This window comes from Dendropsophus ebraccatus, chromosome 3 (assembly GCF_027789765.1).
Source record: "Dendropsophus ebraccatus isolate aDenEbr1 chromosome 3, aDenEbr1.pat, whole genome shotgun sequence".
Lineage (NCBI taxonomy): Eukaryota > Metazoa > Chordata > Amphibia > Anura > Hylidae > Dendropsophus > Dendropsophus ebraccatus.
Window position 1 is genome coordinate 165,486,461 of NC_091456.1, and position 19,247 is coordinate 165,505,707.

A 19,247-nucleotide genomic window follows, 5' to 3' on the forward strand; every position below is an offset into this window, starting at 1 on the left:
AGAGAGAGGGGGGACCCCACATCACACTGATAATACAGAGAGAGGGGAACCCCACATCACACTGATAATACACAGAGAGGGGCCCCGCATGAAATGAAATGAAAACTGGCAGTTTTCAACACTGAATTTGAAAGAAATGAAACATCTACAAACATTTTCACTACAAATCAAGCCTCACAGGAGGCTTGGCTGGATCCCCCAATCCTCTGAGTGATTCACCATCTCTGATGGACCAGAAGCAGCTGTTGCAAGGACTGTGGACTGTGATAACCAGCTAGGGGAAAGCATTGCATTCTGGAACCAGTACTGCATTCTGGGAACTGCTCAACCAGGAAGTACAGAGACACAATGCAGAACAAACCTCTACCTGGAGTTCCCCTTTAATAAATTGCTTTATCAGGCAGCCTCCACTCCTGTACTGTGTATAGGAATATACAGTACCCTGCCCTCTATAGAGATAGAACACAGCAGGGGGTCAGGAATAGACCCTACAGATAAGAGTTGCAGTTGGTTGGTGGCAGCAGAGGGGGCCGTGTGGCCTATTACTGCTGCCACTCTATTGTAGTACATATGGGAATAAAAAACTTTTATTTTTAAATAAAGTTCTATTACAAAGTAATAAAAAGTTATTATAGTAATGTATTTAAAGAAGAAAAAAAGTATGGTCAGTAACACTACCCCGCCCCCTCATTACTGAGAGGTGCTGCAGAGCAGTGCGCGTCATCCGCTCTCAGCTGTAGTGCGCCTGCGCGCCTGTCACTCCCCCCGTCTCTTCCTACACGTGCTTCAGTGTGCACTGCGCAGACGGATGGGCGGAGCCAGACGTCAGGAGGCGCGCACCCTCATTGGTCCGCTTCCTGTCACCTGACCTCCTGCTGACCACTCACAACACGCGGCGGAAGGTCGCGTCCTTGGTTGCCGGGGCACAAGATGGCGGGCCGCAGGATCTTCGGGAAGCTGAAGCATAATGCCGACTTACCGGCCGCCTTGCTGTTACCCCCGGAGCCGCCGGCAGCTACCCCGTCTCTGTACCCGCCCATTGTGGCCTCCATGACGGCTAAGAGCAAGGCGGCCCGGCGGAGGCGTATAGAGGGCCACTACAGCCGGGTGCACGCTCAGAGCGATGTGGCCGCTAAGCTGAAGCTGATCACCGGCCTGCAGCGGCTGAAGTACGTGGTGCTCCCGCACAGCTTGGCGCTGAACGCGGACCGGAGCTACCAGCACTTCACCAAGACGGCGTACGTGCGGGGCCTGCCGGGGAGGAGCGGGGGCCCGGGCGCCATGCAGGAGCGGGACGTGTCCGAGCTCAAGTCCCTGCTGTGTGACGCGCTGCTGCAGGAGTTCTACTACACCACCAGGGGGCGCGCGTTCCTGTACCGCAGCCAGGAGGTGTCCGCGGGGCCCTTCCTGTCCCGGGCCATGTCCGTCCTCACCAGCCAGTGCGCCCAGTACAACCGCCTGCTGAGCCGCTGCAGCCTGGGTGAGTGAGGTGCTCGGTATAAATACTAAAAATATATATATATATATATATATATGTATATATATATGTCACATGAAAACCTCATGACACATCTCAGATGTAAGAAGTTTTGGGCGGTTCAGGGTGTCCAGACCCCACCAGTCACTGTTATGCAACAAGATGGGGAGTGAAGTGCTCAACCCTGTGCTTCTCCCTCTATTGATTGGTGGGGATCTGATCGTCCAGACCCTGAACCATGCAAACTTTACATGTGTTGGAAGCTTATTAAAGTGATAGTACATTGATCACCACATAGATCCTGCAGAAAAGACACTGAGACAGTTCTTAAAGGGAACCAATCACAAAAATTGGCTATAAAGCTAAGGAAACGTGCTGGTAGATCAGCCAGCACGCTTCCTAACCATCCCCCTGTCCCCTGTACATAGAGCCCGCAAAGTTAGTTTATTAGTCTCCCGGGCTCTATGCAAATTACTATGTAAGTAGTCATGGTGGGCGGGCGGCTTCTTCAAGTAGTCACGGTGGGCGGATGTCTTCTTCAAGTAGTCCGTGTCCTGGGCCGGCTCCAGCGCTGTAATCACGCCCCTCTGTGCGTGTGTGGAAAGCGCCGCATGGTGACGTCATTAGGGGGGGCCGGCATTGCACGTCAGCCTGGCCGACGTCTTTACTAAGCTGCGCATGCGCAGTGCAGCTGGAGAAGACGCTGCGGTACTGCGCTTGCCCGGCGTAGTACAGCAGCGGCTTCACCCACAGTACTGCGCATGCGCAGCTTAGTAAAGACGTCGGCCGGGCTGACGTGCAATGCCGCCCCCCCCCCCCTAATGACGTCACCATGCGGTGCTTTCTACACACGCCCAGAGGGGCGTGATTACAGCGCTGGAGCCGGCCCAGGACACGGACTACTTGAAGAAGACATCCGCCCACCGTGACTACTTGAAGAAGCCGCCTGCCCACCGTGACTACTTACATGGTAATTTGCATTGAGCCCGGGAGACTAATAAACTAACTTTGCGGGCTCTATGTACAGGGGACAGAGGGGACAGGGGGATGGTTAGGAAGCGTGCTGGCTGATCTACCAGCACGTTTCCTTAGCTTTATAGCCAATTTTTGTGTGATTGGTTCCCTTTAACCTCTTAGCCTACAAATATACGTCAACTGTCTCAGAATACTTGTGAAGATTTTTTTTTTTTTTCTTACAGATGTGAAGCCTCAGGTGAACTTCTACTGGTTACGTGGTGAGACCAGGGTCCCTCAAGGCCACAGAAAACGCTGCATAGATCCCATCAGGTTTCAGATTGATGATTACCCCCTGGTGCAGATCAGAGTGCCCGAACCCCTGAAGGAAGTAAGTCTTATCCTTATGGCCTTGCTGCATTATGCTGCTCCCATCCCTGGTGTGTGGCTTCCTGGACTTGGGATGTGATGTGGCATGCCCGCTCAGCCATTCAGCATCTGTAACGGTATCTCGGCCTGCCACTTCACATGACCAGGGACTATTAGGGACATCATGGCTGAACCGACCTAGGCCTGATTCTCTCAGACCCTCTGAGCTTGAGTGATCCTGCTCTGTTCTGTTAAACTAGACATTTGCTGTGACCTGTACTCCTGCAGTGACTCCTTGGGTAAGATTTATCAAAGGGTGTAAAATTTAGACTGGTGTAAACTGCCCCCAGCAACCAATCACAGCTCAACTTCCAGCTCTGGTGAAAGGAAAGAGGAGCTGTGATTGGCTGCTGTGGCCAGTTTGCACCAGTCTAAATGTTACACACTTAGATAAATCTCCCCCCCTTGTCTTCACTTGCATGCTACATATGTGCTAGTCTGTCACTAGTTTCCCAGCATGGTGCAGGACTGAGGCCTAGGGTTAGTAGTATAGCAATGATAGGTCATTGAGGTCCCCCACCTCTTGGTTCTTCTCCTTACACAGTCCCAGTTGTACAAACACAGCGGTGTCCTCACAGGGAGTCTGTCGCTGTTTCCACTGTCGTGTCCTCTCAAAAAAAATTAACACCTTTACCCATCGATGTATTGAAATATGTTTATGGGTTTTTAAGGGGGTTGAAAACTCGAACGGAAAAACAATTCATCTGTTTCTTCTCCAGTTTGTTCCTTTAGATTTTGTCGTACCCGAGGAAGTTCCTGTTGTTCCATATGAGCCAAGCAGGTTACCGCTGTTTCAGAAACAATATGAGAACAACATATTCATTGGTAAGGCAGTGTACAAAGATATATACACAAAGCTATGAACATCATAAAGCCAAGGTGTGACCAACCTGGGCATACCTATTTTGCCTTTGTCTTGTTTGTAGATTTTCTAACAACTTAGTAACACATCCTGGCGGTACTCTTCGTAAGCTCAAAAACTTCCCTTAAAGGGGTGTTTCCAGTTTTGGAACTTATGATATATACAAAACATGTTTCATTAAAATTGATAAAGTTGTGTCTCTGCATTGAAGTGGCCCTTGCTATGTATAGTACAGTAGTGTAAAAGCCACAGTCTTGCACAGTATACATGGGTCTGAGGGCTTTAGAATTATTTTGAAGGCTTGCAAATTCTTCTCCCATTTTGTCTCTGAATCCTCGCCTTATATGCTTCATCCTCTTGACAGGTTCCAAGTTAGATGATCCTTGTAGTTTTGGTCACACACAGTTTCATCTTGTACCGGACAAGTACAAGAGGGAGAGGCTGCAAAAGCTTAACCGAGAAGACCATATAGAAGTATTCCTGAGAGCAAATGCCATAGCAAGTCTCTTTGCCTGGACAGGAGCTCAGGCCATGTACCAAGGTGAGGCTGGATGTTCAGCCACCATTTAAATGTAGGTGTGTGTGTTGCTTTAGGTGAATGTGTGCATTAAAGGAGACGTCTGGTGTCAGACTTTTTTTTTTTTTTTTTTTTTCCCCCCCCCCAAAAGAGTCGGGCAGGATGTGGCTAAAAATAACATCCACCTACCTCCCCGACTCCGGCACAGGGGTCCACTGTCTCCTTTAAAAACCCAGATCCTCTATAAGCTGACGGTACAGGCGTCCCTCCACACTGCAGTAGGTTACATCAGAACCAAGGGTGGGTCCAAACACAAACCTTTCCATTGCAGATTTCTTTATATCTCTTCCACTTCTAGTTTTGGGTTAGTAATACTGATGCAAAATGCACATATGTATATGAGGCCATTCAGTAATATACATCCTGTATATTCTTTTTATCTACTCCTGTGTCAGAATACTGCATCTCATTCCTAGGGTTATATTCACATAAGTCAGTGTACGCCTCCATGGAATTGGCTGATCCCTGCCCATAGTGTGTGTTTCCTGAGTGTCTAGACCTCTCCAGTAGGTGCTGATCAGCGGGCATTGCAGAGCGCCTTGGTTTTCCAAACTTGCCACGTCCCAGGGCTGGTTTGTGAGAACATGGCTCTGAGAACATGATAGAGTATGGAGAAAACCAAAGCTGCTTTAGTGTGAAACAGCACCAGTCTTTTTGGTCCTTAGTTTGGATGGTTTTGTAACTTGGCCCCACTGAGTTAAATTGTAATACCACACACACAACTTGAGGACAGGGGTGGTGATGTTCTTAAGAAGGTGTGCTTTTTGAAATCCTAGGTAAGTTAAATGGCTTCATACTCTAGCATGTACTTGGATTTCTTTAAAATGTCACAGGTGATTTTAAGAAACTTTGTAATTGGGTTTATTAGCAGAAAATTGCATTTTTAAGGGAAAAGCAGTTTGAAGCTCTCCTCCCTGTCTTCATGGTTCTCTTATGGAGAGGGGAGGGGTTGAGGGAGATGAGGCACCATATCAGGACAACAAAGAGTTAATTTACAGCTACATCACCAGGCTACAGGCTATCTCAGCACTGACCTCTGAATAGCGGCTTTCACACAGGTCCCGAGTAATCCTTTGTTCTCTGCTGGCAACTAATCTCCCTCCTCCCCTCTCTATAGGTTAGACAGGGCCCAACTGATGTAAAAGAGTCGATTTCCTGATGAGCAGTGAATGAGAGGGGGGGGGGGACCTGGGGAAAGTCTTTTTGAATGCAGATAATGGCATATTTGCCTAATAAACCCAATTACAAAGTTCCCTAAAATCGCCTGGACTATTGATTTGAAAAAAAAAATGACTGACACTTTAAGCTTCATCCAAGTACAACAGACCTTATCATTCCCTAAGATTGGCTTATTTTATTTCTTCCTCTTTCTCTTCTCGCAGGCTTCTGGAGTCAGGCAGACGTCACACGGCCCTTTGTCTCGCAAGCTGTTATCTCCGATGGGAAATATTTTTCATTTTTCTGCTACCAGCTAAACACATTGGCCTTGGCCGTGGATGCCGACAAAGACCCTAATCGTAAGAACATTTGTTGGGGGACTGAGAGCGCTCCTCTGTATGAAGCGGTGGAAGAAGGCGACATCAAAGGATTCAATGATGAAGTATTTAGGCAGCTAGTCGACTTTTTCCTTAACTCTCCGGCATAGCTTCCTGCCCTAAGAAAAGATTAAGCCTTCCTAGTTATTTCGTTTGTACATATATAAATTCATGCACTTAAATAAAATAAGACATCAGATTTTTACCATCCTGCCAGTGGTTATTGTGTGTTGTGAAGTAGGTGAATGCTGTAATACAGGTGGCAGCAGGGAGCACAGTGTCAGGTGGGAAACAACTGAACTTTCAGCAAGTTCGCTCACAATTGGTGAAGAAGTTATAGGAATAGTTAGGCTGGTATATAGCTGTATTATTATTCAATCATTATACCAAGTCCGTATACAAGTCAAATGAACTGAGTACTTCTCATAGTGCCATACTACTTGGAGGTTGTACATAGCCGGGAGGCCTCTGGCCGTATCATGGATGATGAATCACATCATGTCACAGCTCTCAGTGCTAATCATATGATTCTTGGTCTCGAGAGAATGTCTGGTAAAGTCACCCACAACTATTTAGGTGTCAGCATGTTTTTAAAATGTCCAGAATAAGAAATAAAATGTCCGCTGCTTCAATAAACTATACAGGGTTTTTAGAAGGACGAGCAGTGACTGTAAACATCGGATATAGAGAGATATAGTAAAAGTTGGTCGAGCGCCCTCCGGTGCACCAGATTGTAGCGGGTCGGGGATCAGTCACCAAACCAGTATCCAAGTATTTAGACTGAGTTCTCCGCCCATTACTGAAAAATGTTCCATCCTACTTATATGACGCTAGAGATCTGTTGGTCATTATGAAAGAGCTCTAGTGGTCAGAAGATTACAAATTAACCAGTATCAACTATAGCCTGTTCACCTGCATCCCGCAGGATGTGGGTGTGCAGGCAATAAGACGGCGATTGCTGAACGGAGGTCAATGCGAGGAAAACCTGGCTATGTTTTTGGGGAGGAATTGCTAAAATTTGTTCTTGGGCACAATGTGTTCCAGTTCGCTGGCCAGTGGTATGGCCAGCGAGCTGGAACTGCGATGGGCACGACGGTGGCACCAACCTTTGTCAATTTATATTTGGTAGAGTTGGAGGACCATATGGTCTTTAACCCCTTAGCGACCCATGACGTATCTGATACGTCATGGTGCCGCTCGGGGTGTTCAGAGAGGGGTCCCGCCGGGACCCCGCTCTGAACGGCGCTGATCCCGGCTGACACGTGCAGCCGGGCAGTGCCTCTATTAGCCGGCGCGGGTCCCGTTGCCGCGCCGGCTAATTAAGCCTCTTAAGTGCAGCTGTCAAACCTGACAGCTGCACTTAGATGCTGTGCTCTCCGTGTCCCTGGTGTCTAGTGGGACGGATCTCCCCCCCGCGATGCGATCGCGGGGGGGAGATCCGTTCTTCTGCCCGTGCCGGGCCTCAGCGTCGGAATGACGCTGATCCCGGCTCGGCAATAGATTGCTATGGCCTGCAGCAGGCCATAGTAATCTATGACCGATCTAATCGATCTTTGCTGTGTATATACACAGCATTGATCTCTATGAGAGATCAGTGCTGTCTATATACAAGTCCCCCAGGGGGGCTTCTAGTTAAAGTAAAAAAAAAAGTAAAAAAGTGTTTTTATTAATAAAAAATCCCCTCCCCTAATAAAAGTCCAAATCACCCCCCTTTTCCCATTTTATAAATATAAATTAATAAATAAATAAACATATTTAGTATCGCCGCGCGCATAATCGCCCGAACTATTAATTAATCACATTCCTGATCTCGCACGGTAAACGGCGTAAGCGCAAAAAAATCCCAAAGTGCAAAATTGCGCATTTTTGGTCGCATCAAATCCAGAAAAAATGTAATAAAAAACGATCAAAAAGTCGTATATGCGCAATCAAGGTACCGATAGAAAGAACGCATCATGGCGCAAAAAATGACACCTGACACAGCCCCATAGACCAAAGGATAAAAGCGCTATAAGCCTGGGAATAGAGCGATTTTAAGGAACGTATATTTGTTAACAATGGTTTGAATTTTTTACAGGCCATCCGATACAATATAAGTTATACATGTTATATATCATAGTAATCGTAACGACTTGAGGAACATGCATAACAAGTCAGTTTTACCATAGGACGGACGGCGTAAATGCAAAACTCCCCGAAATCAAAACAAATTAGTTTTTTTTTCAATTTGACAGCGCAAATGATTTTTTTTCCGGTTTCGCAGCATATTTTATGGAAAAATTATGCCTGTAATTGCAAAGTACAATTGGTTTTGCAAAAAATAAGCGCTCATATACGTCTCTAGGTGAAAAAATGCAAGCGCTGTTGACTTTTAAACTTAAAATGGAATAAGCAAAAGCGCAAAAACGAAAATTGGCTTTGACCTTAAGGAGTTAATATTCAGAACCCTTTTGTGTCCAAAATTGCTTTATATTTGAGGTACATAGATGATGTGTTGATAGTATGGTCAGGGTCAGAGGAAGAGTTTAATCAGTTCATAACATACATGAATAACAACCAATTTAACATATCCTTTACATCACAGGAGGAGATTGCTTAGATTTCCTAGACCACCCCCACCATGTAAAACAGGCTATCCCATATGGACAGTTCATATGAATGAGACGTATCAACAGCACATTTCAAATATTTGAAAAACAGGCAGAAGAACTAAGACTACTGGATAGGGGATATCCAAAAGAGGTAATAGAAAAGGCGAGAGGGAGCAGGTTGGAGTGGTCACAACTATTGGTGAAAAGAAACAATAGGAAGAACAAACAGGATAGGTTTGTGTTCACATTCAAGCATGGCCCAATGGATCACATGATTCGTTCAGTGGTTCTGAAACATTGGAACATGCTTGAAGGTAAGGAAGCATTTGGTGCTATTAGTAAACAGAGACCATTGCTATCATTTAAGAGATGTAGAAATATACGTGATATGCTAGTTAGAGGACGCTATTGCCCACAGCAGGAGAAGAAGGGCACCTGGTTAGAGAGAGAGAAAATATCAGGGAATCCTAAATGTGGCCATTGTAGTTATTGTAAACATGTAAAAGAAACAAAGTCCATATACCTGGGTAGTTTAATCTGGGAAATACGTGATTTTATTACATGCCGCACAGATTATGTGGTGTACACTCATGTGCAGTTGCGGTTTTTACTATATAGGGAAGACCACCCGCCCTTTATATCAAAGATTTATGGAGCATGTGCGTTCAGTAAGGACAGGAAAAGGCTGCCCAAATGTAATATCGCATATGCGTTCAGTACATAACTTAATATTATAATTTATATTTTATGGGACTTTTACAGGTGAAAAATCCTCCGGAGGGAGGGGGTAGAAATGCCAAGCTCATTAAAAAGGAAACAGAATAATTATGAAAACAGATGCCCTTGGACCAATAGGACTAAATGATAGGTCTGATTAACATGGATATTATTGAAGATAGTGTCATCCGATATCACTGCTGTTAAAAAATGATTCTGTTCTTGTATATTTGCACAACTATGTTGTGACGCACGCGAAACAGGCAGTCGCCCGTCCACATGTCAGTGTCTGTACCTGCATTTATGTAAAATAAACGTGATCTGCTTTTAAGAAGACAAGAATGGTGAGTGCCTCATCCTTCCCTTACTTGTGAAGTGAATCTTGGATGGACTTATATGGATGATTGAGCACCACCTATGTTGCACTAAGTCTTTGGGACAGTGTTCAGAAGGTCCGGTTCACCGGCGGTAGTGCCGAGACATGCCTCTCTTTGTGTTGATAGAGCGCTCAATGACATCCCTCATACATAGGGTTCCAAGTTATAAAAAAAGAAAAAATCAAGCTGCGCGATATACGATTCATTGCTGGAATAATGCGGCAGTCTGCACTATTGCATCCAGTAAAACCTGACACCCCTATCCCAAATAGCGGCCATAATGATGCACTTGTAGCCTTCATTAGGTGAATGGGATCGTATGTATTCAATGTACTCACTAGTCCCAGTTCTTGAATTAAACGCAGGGGGAACATTGCCCTATGCTGCCTATCCATTCAATCTAATAATTTTGTAGCTTCTATATTTAGTGCTGATTATTACATTGATATAGATTGTTAGGGCCCTTTTACACAGAAAGATTATCTGCCAAAGAGTTGAAGCCAAAGCCAGGACTGGATTTGAAAAGAGGAGAAATCTCAGGCTTTCCTTTATGACCTGGTCTCTGTTTATAGTCTGTTCTTAGTTTTGGCTTCAAATCTTTGGCAGATAATCTGTCTGTGTAAAAGGGCCCTAAGCCCTCGCGGGCAGTGTCCTCTTCCCCATGTATTAGTCTGCCATCTGCCTTCATGTAATGTGTTTTGATCTTGTAATGTTCTTGTTTGTTACCCCTGTCGCCTGTATAGCGCTCTGGAATTAAGTGCGCTTTATAAATAAATAATAATAATAATAATAATGTAAATTGACAAAAAAAGCAACAAAAACACTAGAGGGCACTGTTTTACTTTTAGATTTCACTGGGAAAAAGAAATGATTATGTAGTCCATTTACCTGTGACTTGTGTCTGTCCAGCGAATGCAAAACCACAACCCTTATCACAGATGAGGGCATGAGGGGAGTTGTTGTTCTGAAACAGCTACAGGTTAAAATAATACAACTAAGCATGTGGCATGTGTAATTTTGCTGCCTTAGTCCTTTATTTGACTAGCCTGGCCAATGAGTATCGCTGTTAGTGCCCCCCATCCCCGAACACTAACCACCTGGGGCAAAAGTACAGCGAGCTCTCCCCCAGCTTTGGTGCTCTGAAAACCATTGTAGATCAGCACGGAGCTGCCCATTTGTCCCAGCTCTATAAAGTGATCAGTTAGCATGTCTGTGTAACCTCAAATCTTTTTTTTAAGCCATAGTAACTCTTCAACTTGCTAGGGGTCACCCTATTATAAGTCCCCGCCCATGTGGATTTTTTTTTTTTTTATAATAATAGTGGTGTTGGGTCTATCTGGCTTCCTGACAAAGTTGCTGAGTTGGCAGTGAAGCAAATGGCGCATTGGTAGTAGGAGAACCACCGCACATCGTGCTGCCTGTTGCTTAGAACCTCGGGCTAGGTTCACGCACTGCATGTCCTGTCGTCTTAAAGGACAGGACAGGACTTGAGGTCACTCAGCACAATAAAACAGGCCATGCCTTCTCCCCTTCTGCCATGGGGAGATGTCGGAATGGGCCTTCTATTTTGGCTTCTAAGTTTATTTTCCTGGTATGGGGAGTCTTAAACTGTTTTCTATGAGTAACAAAATGAATAAAACCCACTAGGGTTTGAACCCTTCTCCTAGTGTTCCATGGTATGGATACATTGGTGTCACTCTCGGTAGATGGCTTACTCTTCCTGACACTAGAGAAGGTGATTGGGCTTGGGCAATGCACAAGGGGATGTGGCCATGCTCCACACTGTCAACTGTGTGGCTACTAGGAGTCCCTGTGCAGATGCCTTATGGACCCTTCTAAGAGAAAGGAACTGGCCAAAGCCTTCATGGCAGGCATAGGGAACCTTGGCTCTCCAGCTGTTGCAAAACTACAACTCCCATCATGCCTGGACAGCCAAAGCTTTAGCTAAAGCTTTGGCTGTCCAGACATGATGGGAGTTGTACTTTTGCAACAGCTGGAGAGCCAAGGTTCCCTACCCCTGCTTTATGGCGTTTACTGAGACTCAAAATTAATTCTTCACCATCCATAAGTGAAATCTTCCTAATTTCTTAATTTTCTGCCTTTCCAGACGTGCGGACAAAAGGCCGAATAGTCACTGATCCAAGAACAAAACTTGTTGTGGTTCCTAATTATTCTCTCGCTGTAACATCTCAGCCATGATAACCAGGAAATGTCATTATTAATTACAATCTGCCGCTGTATAACAGATGCTGAGGGGCCGCAGCGTCCCCCGCCGTAATGGAATATTGTGACATTTTAACTAATTACATTGGATAATCTGCAGGTTTTGATTCTTGATTTAGTTTATTTGTATTAAACTGATAGATCTGGTTAATGAACAAGGCCCAGGGGTCACACTTCATGACGGCAGCGTACGGCTGTAAGAGATGACATTTTCTGAGTATCCCACAATGCTGCAGGATGACTACAATGTAAGGTGGAGGTGGGATTAATTACCAGAGTAAGGTGCATATAATTCTGGGAAAAAATTTTTTTCATCTAAGACATCCAGAAGTTCCTATGGTTATGCATGTCGGTATACCATCAGTGGCCACTTGATGGCAGTATCGCAACACGTCTCTGTACCTTACAGCCTATTATCTGTTATGGATCTCTGAATACTCTTCCGTCAGTATCAGTCACCTGCTATCCACAAGAGATAAATTCATATCTCCATAAACATATCTGGTCACAGCAATAGTAACCTAAAACATAACACGCCACCCTTCGTTCAACATGTTTCATTTTCATGCCTACTTTTTCTGTCCTTAATTTTTAGTGGTTAAGTTGCTTGGAGAACAAATAATACAACTTTAGGCTATGTTCACACAGCATATGTTTTACATCAATCACGGCCGTTGTTGCAACAACGGCCATGATTTATGCAAAACATATGTTGCATTTGAATGACTGGGATCCCGGCCGGCACATATACACATAGTATACGCTCTGGCCGGGATTCCATCCGGCCACACGGAACATGCCAATTCACACAATGGAGCATGCGGCTCCGGCCTCACGCTTCATTGTGTGCAGCGTTGAATTCAGCAGAAATGAAGATCATCTGGCTTGTACTGCAGTACCGTCCGGAATGATCTGCTCTGACACCGGCCGCTCTGTGACCCTTACGCCATGTGAATATAGCCTAAGGGTGCCTTCACACACAACAGATCCGCAGCAAATTTGATGCTGTGTTCAGTTATTCAGATCAAATCAGCTGCGGATCTGCTGCAGAAAATCCGCTGCGATACAGTATGTGTGAAACTACCCTAAGGGTACAAACCCACTTGACGTATTTGCTGCGTGAATCAGTCTTAAAAATAAGCAGGCAAAACGCAGGTTGGCTTTATACAATTGTTCTGTGTTAAAATACGCAATTGCGTATTTTTGAAGCGTGAAGCTACATGCGTTTTTCGCACAGGTTGTTAAAACTGATGATTTGCTAACAACAAGCTTCACGCTTCAAAAATACGCGATTGCGTATTTTAACGCAGAACAATCGTATAAAGCCAACCTGCGTTTTGCCTGCTTATTTTTAAGACTGATTCACGCAGCAAATACGTCAAGTGGGTTTGTACCCTAAGGGTGCGTTCACCGTGTACACTATATGCAGCAGATCTGCAGCAAATTTGATATCCCAGATTAGATTCAAAGCAAATCTGCCCTATTAAATCTGCTGCATATAGTGTACGTGTGAACGCACCCTAATAAAGGTGTTTTTCCCATGTGCCAATATTATATTGGTAGAATATGCCATCACTATCATCAAATAATAAAATTAAATCATTGTCCATAAAAGTTTTACAGATATTTTGGGGGAGATTTATCAATCATGGTGGAAAGTGAAACTGGCTCAGTTGCCCCTAGCAACCAATCAGATTCCAAAGAGTCTGTGAGGAATAAAAGGTGGAATCTGATTGGTTTCTAGGGGCATCTGAGCCAGTTTAACTTTACACCATGGTTACATTACATTGGTTCTGTTTTTTTTTTTATTCTGAATAACATGTAGAACAGAAGAAACAAACATTTAGAAACAGCTGAATATGTGATATTATAAGTTGCTGTACAGTATAGCAATCAGCATGTGGAGTATAATGTATAGTAAGACCATAAACCTGAAAAAACAGCAGCAGTTTGTAGATATAGGGTGGAACTGCACATCCCTATAATGCAGTAGCGTAGTACAACAGGCTAGAATAGAGAAGCAGGGCTGCTGTCAGAGGTCTGTGTGGTCACATGACAGCAATGAGGAATGGATGTGTGTTCAGCATGGACCAATCAGGAAGTGAGAATTACAGAGCTGTGCAGAGAGGACAGAAACGTTATATACACCAGTTTAAATGGCTGAGTATGAGTGCAGGCACATTATAGCACCAGTGTGTATAGCTGAGTGTGAGTGCAGTCAAAATAAAACAGCAGAGTGTATAGGAAGGGAGAGGACAGGAAACACAAGGACTGACGGACTTCAGGGAGCATAAAGGAATGAGCAGGGCAGATGTAGCTGCACTCTCTTTCCGGGGAGAGAGGGGTTACAACTATGAAGAGATTACCTCCACAGTCCTGTCCCCTGATGTAAGCCCCAGGCTGAAGTCGATCTGATATGATTTGGAAGGTGAGGGAGACTTCCTAGGTCAGAGTACAGGGCTGTAGACCACCCTGTGCAGGCCATGCCCCTCCCCCGCTCCCCCTCCCTCCCAGTACAGGGAGCTCTTAAACTAAAGCAAGGCTCTTTAACCAATTTACAATTTTGGAAAACTGTGAGCTCTTATTGCAAAACGCTCTTAATCCAAGTTACTCTTAAACCAAGGTACCACTGTAATAGTATATGTGAACATAAAAAAACATAATATTAATATTAATAATTATAACCCTATCTTAGCAAGTTAGTAAATGTTTTTTTTTTTTTTTTTATTCTGCTGGTTGCCCCTGGAAACAGACAACAATTACATCTCACCCTGTTGTCAGTCATATGACCTTAGAACTCTAACCACAGAGCTGTGACTCTATAGATTTCCCAAACAACAATGTTTCCATCTCTTGTGATATATACCCTCTCTATAGAACCGCAGTGACTGCAGTGTTAATATGCCCGGCTGTCATTTAGCAGCCTCAGTTTTGGACCTGTCATTGGTGCAAAAACTTTCTAAAAGAGATTTATGCAAGTTCAGATTTTAAAGGGTCCCCAAAGAATTTTAAGGTTTTGGTCTAAAAAAAAAACCCTGATAAATGTATATGTGAAGGTCTAAGTGTGGGAATGTGAAACGCTGGGGACTGTAAAGTAAGGGACTGGCTCTGATTCAAATGTAAAAAGCACACTTGGCAGAATATGATGGGGATTATATAAGAAAATATGTTGTGTATGTGAAAGAAAAAAAAAATGTTTTTGCACTAAGCCGGCGTACTGTATATTTATAACTGTATGACATGTGCGCAGTCGTTGTTACACAGGTGCTTGTCCTATAATTCAACTATAGGGGTAGTCAGGCCAATGACTGGTGGGTGTCCCTCATTGAAAAATAGGGCACAGACAATATTGGCCCATAAGTTGAATTACAAAGTAAATAATAAGTTAAATAGTAAGTTAAAGGTAAATCATATAGCATTCCTGTACTGTAAAGATTTTTAAAAACCTGCACTTTGTTAAAGTAGTGATTCTAGTGTCTCTGACCAGAAGAAGCACCCTTAAGTGCAAAACCACTATTGTCATTCAGTGAGGATGCACCTGCTTCAATCTCTCCCTCCCCTGCATTTATAAAGGTTCTACAATAAACTGTTACTGCAACTTATATGGTGAGTGCTTACAAATTTTCTTTCTTGTTATTGCACCATAGACTCTATGTATTGGAGCACCCCTTAGTTAACATCCGTAGCCTCACTATATCTGTCATAGTGATTCTAGCGCTGCTGTTATTTAGCCCCTTCTATTGTGCACAGCTATTTCTCATTTTCTTTATCTCAGGGGGTAGGAGAACTATCAGAAGTACTAACACAGAGACTTCCTTTCCATCACCTCTCTGCCCAATCACAAAACAGCACCTACTCTTCTCTGCTATGCCATGACATAGTGCTGGTAAAAGTGCACTGAACTGAACAGACTGGTACAGTGCTGGGGGCTGTGCTGCCCCATCAGCCAATCAGTGACTGCAGAGGTGTCCCGCCCCAGTCACTGATTGGCTGACTGGGTAATCAATCAACTGGATTGTGACATTCCAGCTGAAGGAGATCCCAGAGACCGACAGGGTCCCTAAGCAGCAAGGCAGCGCTGCAATGGCACAGGGAGAGGTATGTAGTGATTTTTTATTATGTCGTCCCCCGCTCCTGCCGGCTGACAAATTTTTCAAATTGATGGACTTTAATTTAGTGGAACCGCCCCTCAAAATCAGGAAAATTATGGCAAAACCGGGACTGTTGGCAACTATGCCACGGGTACTAGGTTTTTTTGTTATCTAGGCAACCATAAGTAAAAGGCATTACTTGTATCAAGACAATGACAAGTACTAGGCGTTACTGGTCTCCAGGCAACCACAGGTACTATGCTTTACTAGCATCCAGGCAACCACAGGTACTATGCTTCACTAGTATCCAGACAACCACAGGTAGTAGGCATTACTGGTATCTAGGCAACCACAGGTACTATGCTTCACTAGTATCGAGGCAATAACAGGTACTATGCTTCACTAGTATCCAGACAACCACAGGTAGTAGGCATTACTGGTATCTAGGCAACCACAGGTACTAGACATCAGTGGTATCCAGGCAACCACAGGTACTAGACATCAGTGGTATCCAGGCAACCATAGGTACTAGGCATTGCTGGTATCCAGGCAACCACAGGTACTAGGCATCAGTGGTATCTGGGCAATCACAGATACTAGGTATTATTGGTATCCAGGCAACCACAGGTTTTAGGCTTCGCGGGTATCCAAGCAACCACAGGTACTAGACATCAGTGGCATCCAGGCAACCATAGGTATTTGGCATTGCTGGTATCCAGGCAACCACAGGTACTAAACATCAGTGGCATCCAGGCAACCACAGGTACTAGGCATCAGTGGTATCCAGGCAACCACAGGTTTTAGGCTTCTCCGGTATCCAACTAACCAAAGGTTCTAGGCATTACTGGTATCTAGGCAACCACAGATACTAGACATTAGTGGTATCTAGGCAACCACAGGTACTAGGCATTGCTGGTATCCAGGCAACCATCGGTACTAGGCATTACTGGTATCCAGGCAACCACAGGTACTAGGCATTACTGGTATCCAGGCAACCACAGGTAATAGGCCTTGATGGTATCCAGGCAACCACAGGTCATAATTGCCAACATTTGAAATTTAGTTGCCAACATTTGACCTTTGCAAAGGTCACAGAGCATGCTCACAATACAAAGCAATAGACCTCCTCTAGACTGCAGCTTGCTTTGTCCATGTGGCTACTGTAAACCCTTTCCCCTACAAGTTGCATTCTTTCTGTCATGATTTTTGGGTTATTGTGGTTTGTGTTTTTTATTAGTGTCATTTTGGGGTATATATGACTTTTTAGTACCTTTCTTTGTTGTGTTTTTAACATGCATCAGTTATTTTTATTTCTTTTTATTTATATGCAAGAAAGGGAAGAGGAGAAAGAAGGAAGAAGGGATATATAGCTGGCAGCTATCCCTGTGTATGCTGCTTCGTATGGTGCTTTTATAGCGTGACTACTAATTTGTAGTTATTAGTCATCTTTGTCTTGTGGGTCCTAATGTAGAATGTCAGTAGAGATATCTAAACCTGGCAGGATTTCTTACTGCAATTATAACTTAGGATCCCTAACCCCTGTCTATACATTCCTTATCTATGAAAATCAGATCAGCTCGTGTCACAGCATTTGCAATGTTATTGGACAGTCAGTAACATGCGATGTGATATGATTACTGTGCCACATGTAATGTAATATGCATATTAGACATGGTAGGGGCAGATCTGCCTGAAATGACCCAAGATTAGAAAAAAAGAGCAAAAACAAACATGGAATACACAGGACTGCCAGGAATATACAATTCCAGACCACCAGAAAACATTAGACTGCCATCCCCGCCAAGAACGTCTAAAACCAGACTACAAGAGAACATTAAAGAACCAGCTTGTCCATGATTGCCCCATAATAGACAACAAAGGACCAAGCCAGCAGTCTCTAGGAAACAGGAGCGCTGCTCATTTTTTAAATATTCTCCTTAAAAAGGGTAAAAACAAAAAAACGCATTACAGCACAGGTGTCAAACTGCGTCCCTCTAACTATAGCGAAACTTCAATTCCCATCGTGTCTGGACAGCCACCGCTTTGTTAGTCCAGGCATAATGAGAATTGTTGTTTTGCAACAGCTGGAAGGTTTCACCCCTTCAGGACTGGACTGATTTAGGCCTTCAGCCCATTTTTTTTTAATCCAACCTGTCTCACTTTATGCGGTTGTACCTACATGATGCTATAACTTTTCTTTTTGATTCTGAGATTGTTTTTTTTGTGAAATATTATACTTTAGGTTAGTGGTAAATTTTTGCCAATATGCAAAAAAATAATTGTGAAAAAATGTATTTTTTTTTTCATGAAAAAATGGCCAAATTCGTTTTAGTATTTTCTCATTTTAAATTTTCTATGGTCGCCACGCAGGTTTAATTATGTAATAACTTTATTGCCAGCGTCATTACGCACGCGGCGATACTAAATATTATTTTTTTTTTAATCCTTTTCCAACATTTATTATTGTATTGGGGGCTATGGGGATTCTATATGAATTTTACTTTAATATTTTTTTTTTTGTGTGTTTTTTTTTTTTTTACACTTTTATTTATTGGCTCACCATGGGGACTTTACTGTGCAAAAAAAAATGGCTGTAAAACTAGGGAAATGTGCTGTTACATGACCCAGCACACTTACGAAACATATTCCAGTAGCCCTGTAGCCCACATCCCTGCCCAATATAAAGAGAAAACTTACATTTATGAAGCCCCATGCTCTATGTAATTGATCTTCTCTTCAGCAACTAGTCATGGTCACCAGTTGTGTCAGCACTGTAATCACTTCCCTCTGGGCGTGATTCAAATTGCTGTAATTTCCATGATGTCACAGAGAGGTGGGCCTTCGCTTTACCGAATGGTGATGTACATGCGCATCTCCAGTGTAAAGAAGACGTCGGATCGCCACCTGCCCCTCGCTTACAGCACTGACACACCTGGTGACCGTGACTAATTGCCGAAGAGAAGATGCCCAGGTGACTAGTTGGGGATCATTAACATAGAACGCGGGACTTTATAAATGTAAGTTTTCTCTTTATACCGGGCAGGGACACAGGCTCCAGGAATATGTTTCAGAAGTGTGCTGGGTCATATAGCAGCACATTTCCTTAGCATTAGAGGCATTTTTGAGTGATTGGTTCCCTTTAAGATCCATGAGCATATAGTAAATACTTTCATTCACTATGAAATAACAACTCTGGAGCTCTCATTTTTATAATTCTGTGTTGTGCAGCCCTCAATTGTTCCTCTTGGAAATGTAAGAATAAATAGACAAGTGTGATACGTTAAGCACTAATAGGACAGCTTATTCTGTATATATTTTCCAATATATTCAGCTTATTTTAGGATCTCTGCTTGCAGTCGTTGAACAGAAAATGTTATTGTTTACTCCCACATCTATTCTGGACCTGTGACTTCT

The 19,247-nt window shown here is 43.8% G+C and overlaps 1 protein-coding gene across 1 annotated transcript; it reads left to right on the forward strand.

Moving 5' to 3' along the window:
* Nucleotides 1-885: 885 nt before the first annotated feature.
* MRPS30 (mitochondrial ribosomal protein S30) lies at nt 886-6,042 on the forward strand. Its single transcript, XM_069964734.1, has 5 exons — nt 886-1,480; nt 2,677-2,822; nt 3,580-3,685; nt 4,087-4,263; nt 5,682-6,042. Exons 1-5 carry the CDS (start codon nt 931-933, stop codon nt 5,942-5,944), a joined length of 1,242 nt encoding a protein of 413 aa, XP_069820835.1. The 5' UTR covers nt 886-930; the 3' UTR covers nt 5,945-6,042.
* Nucleotides 6,043-19,247: the final 13,205 nt, after the last annotated feature.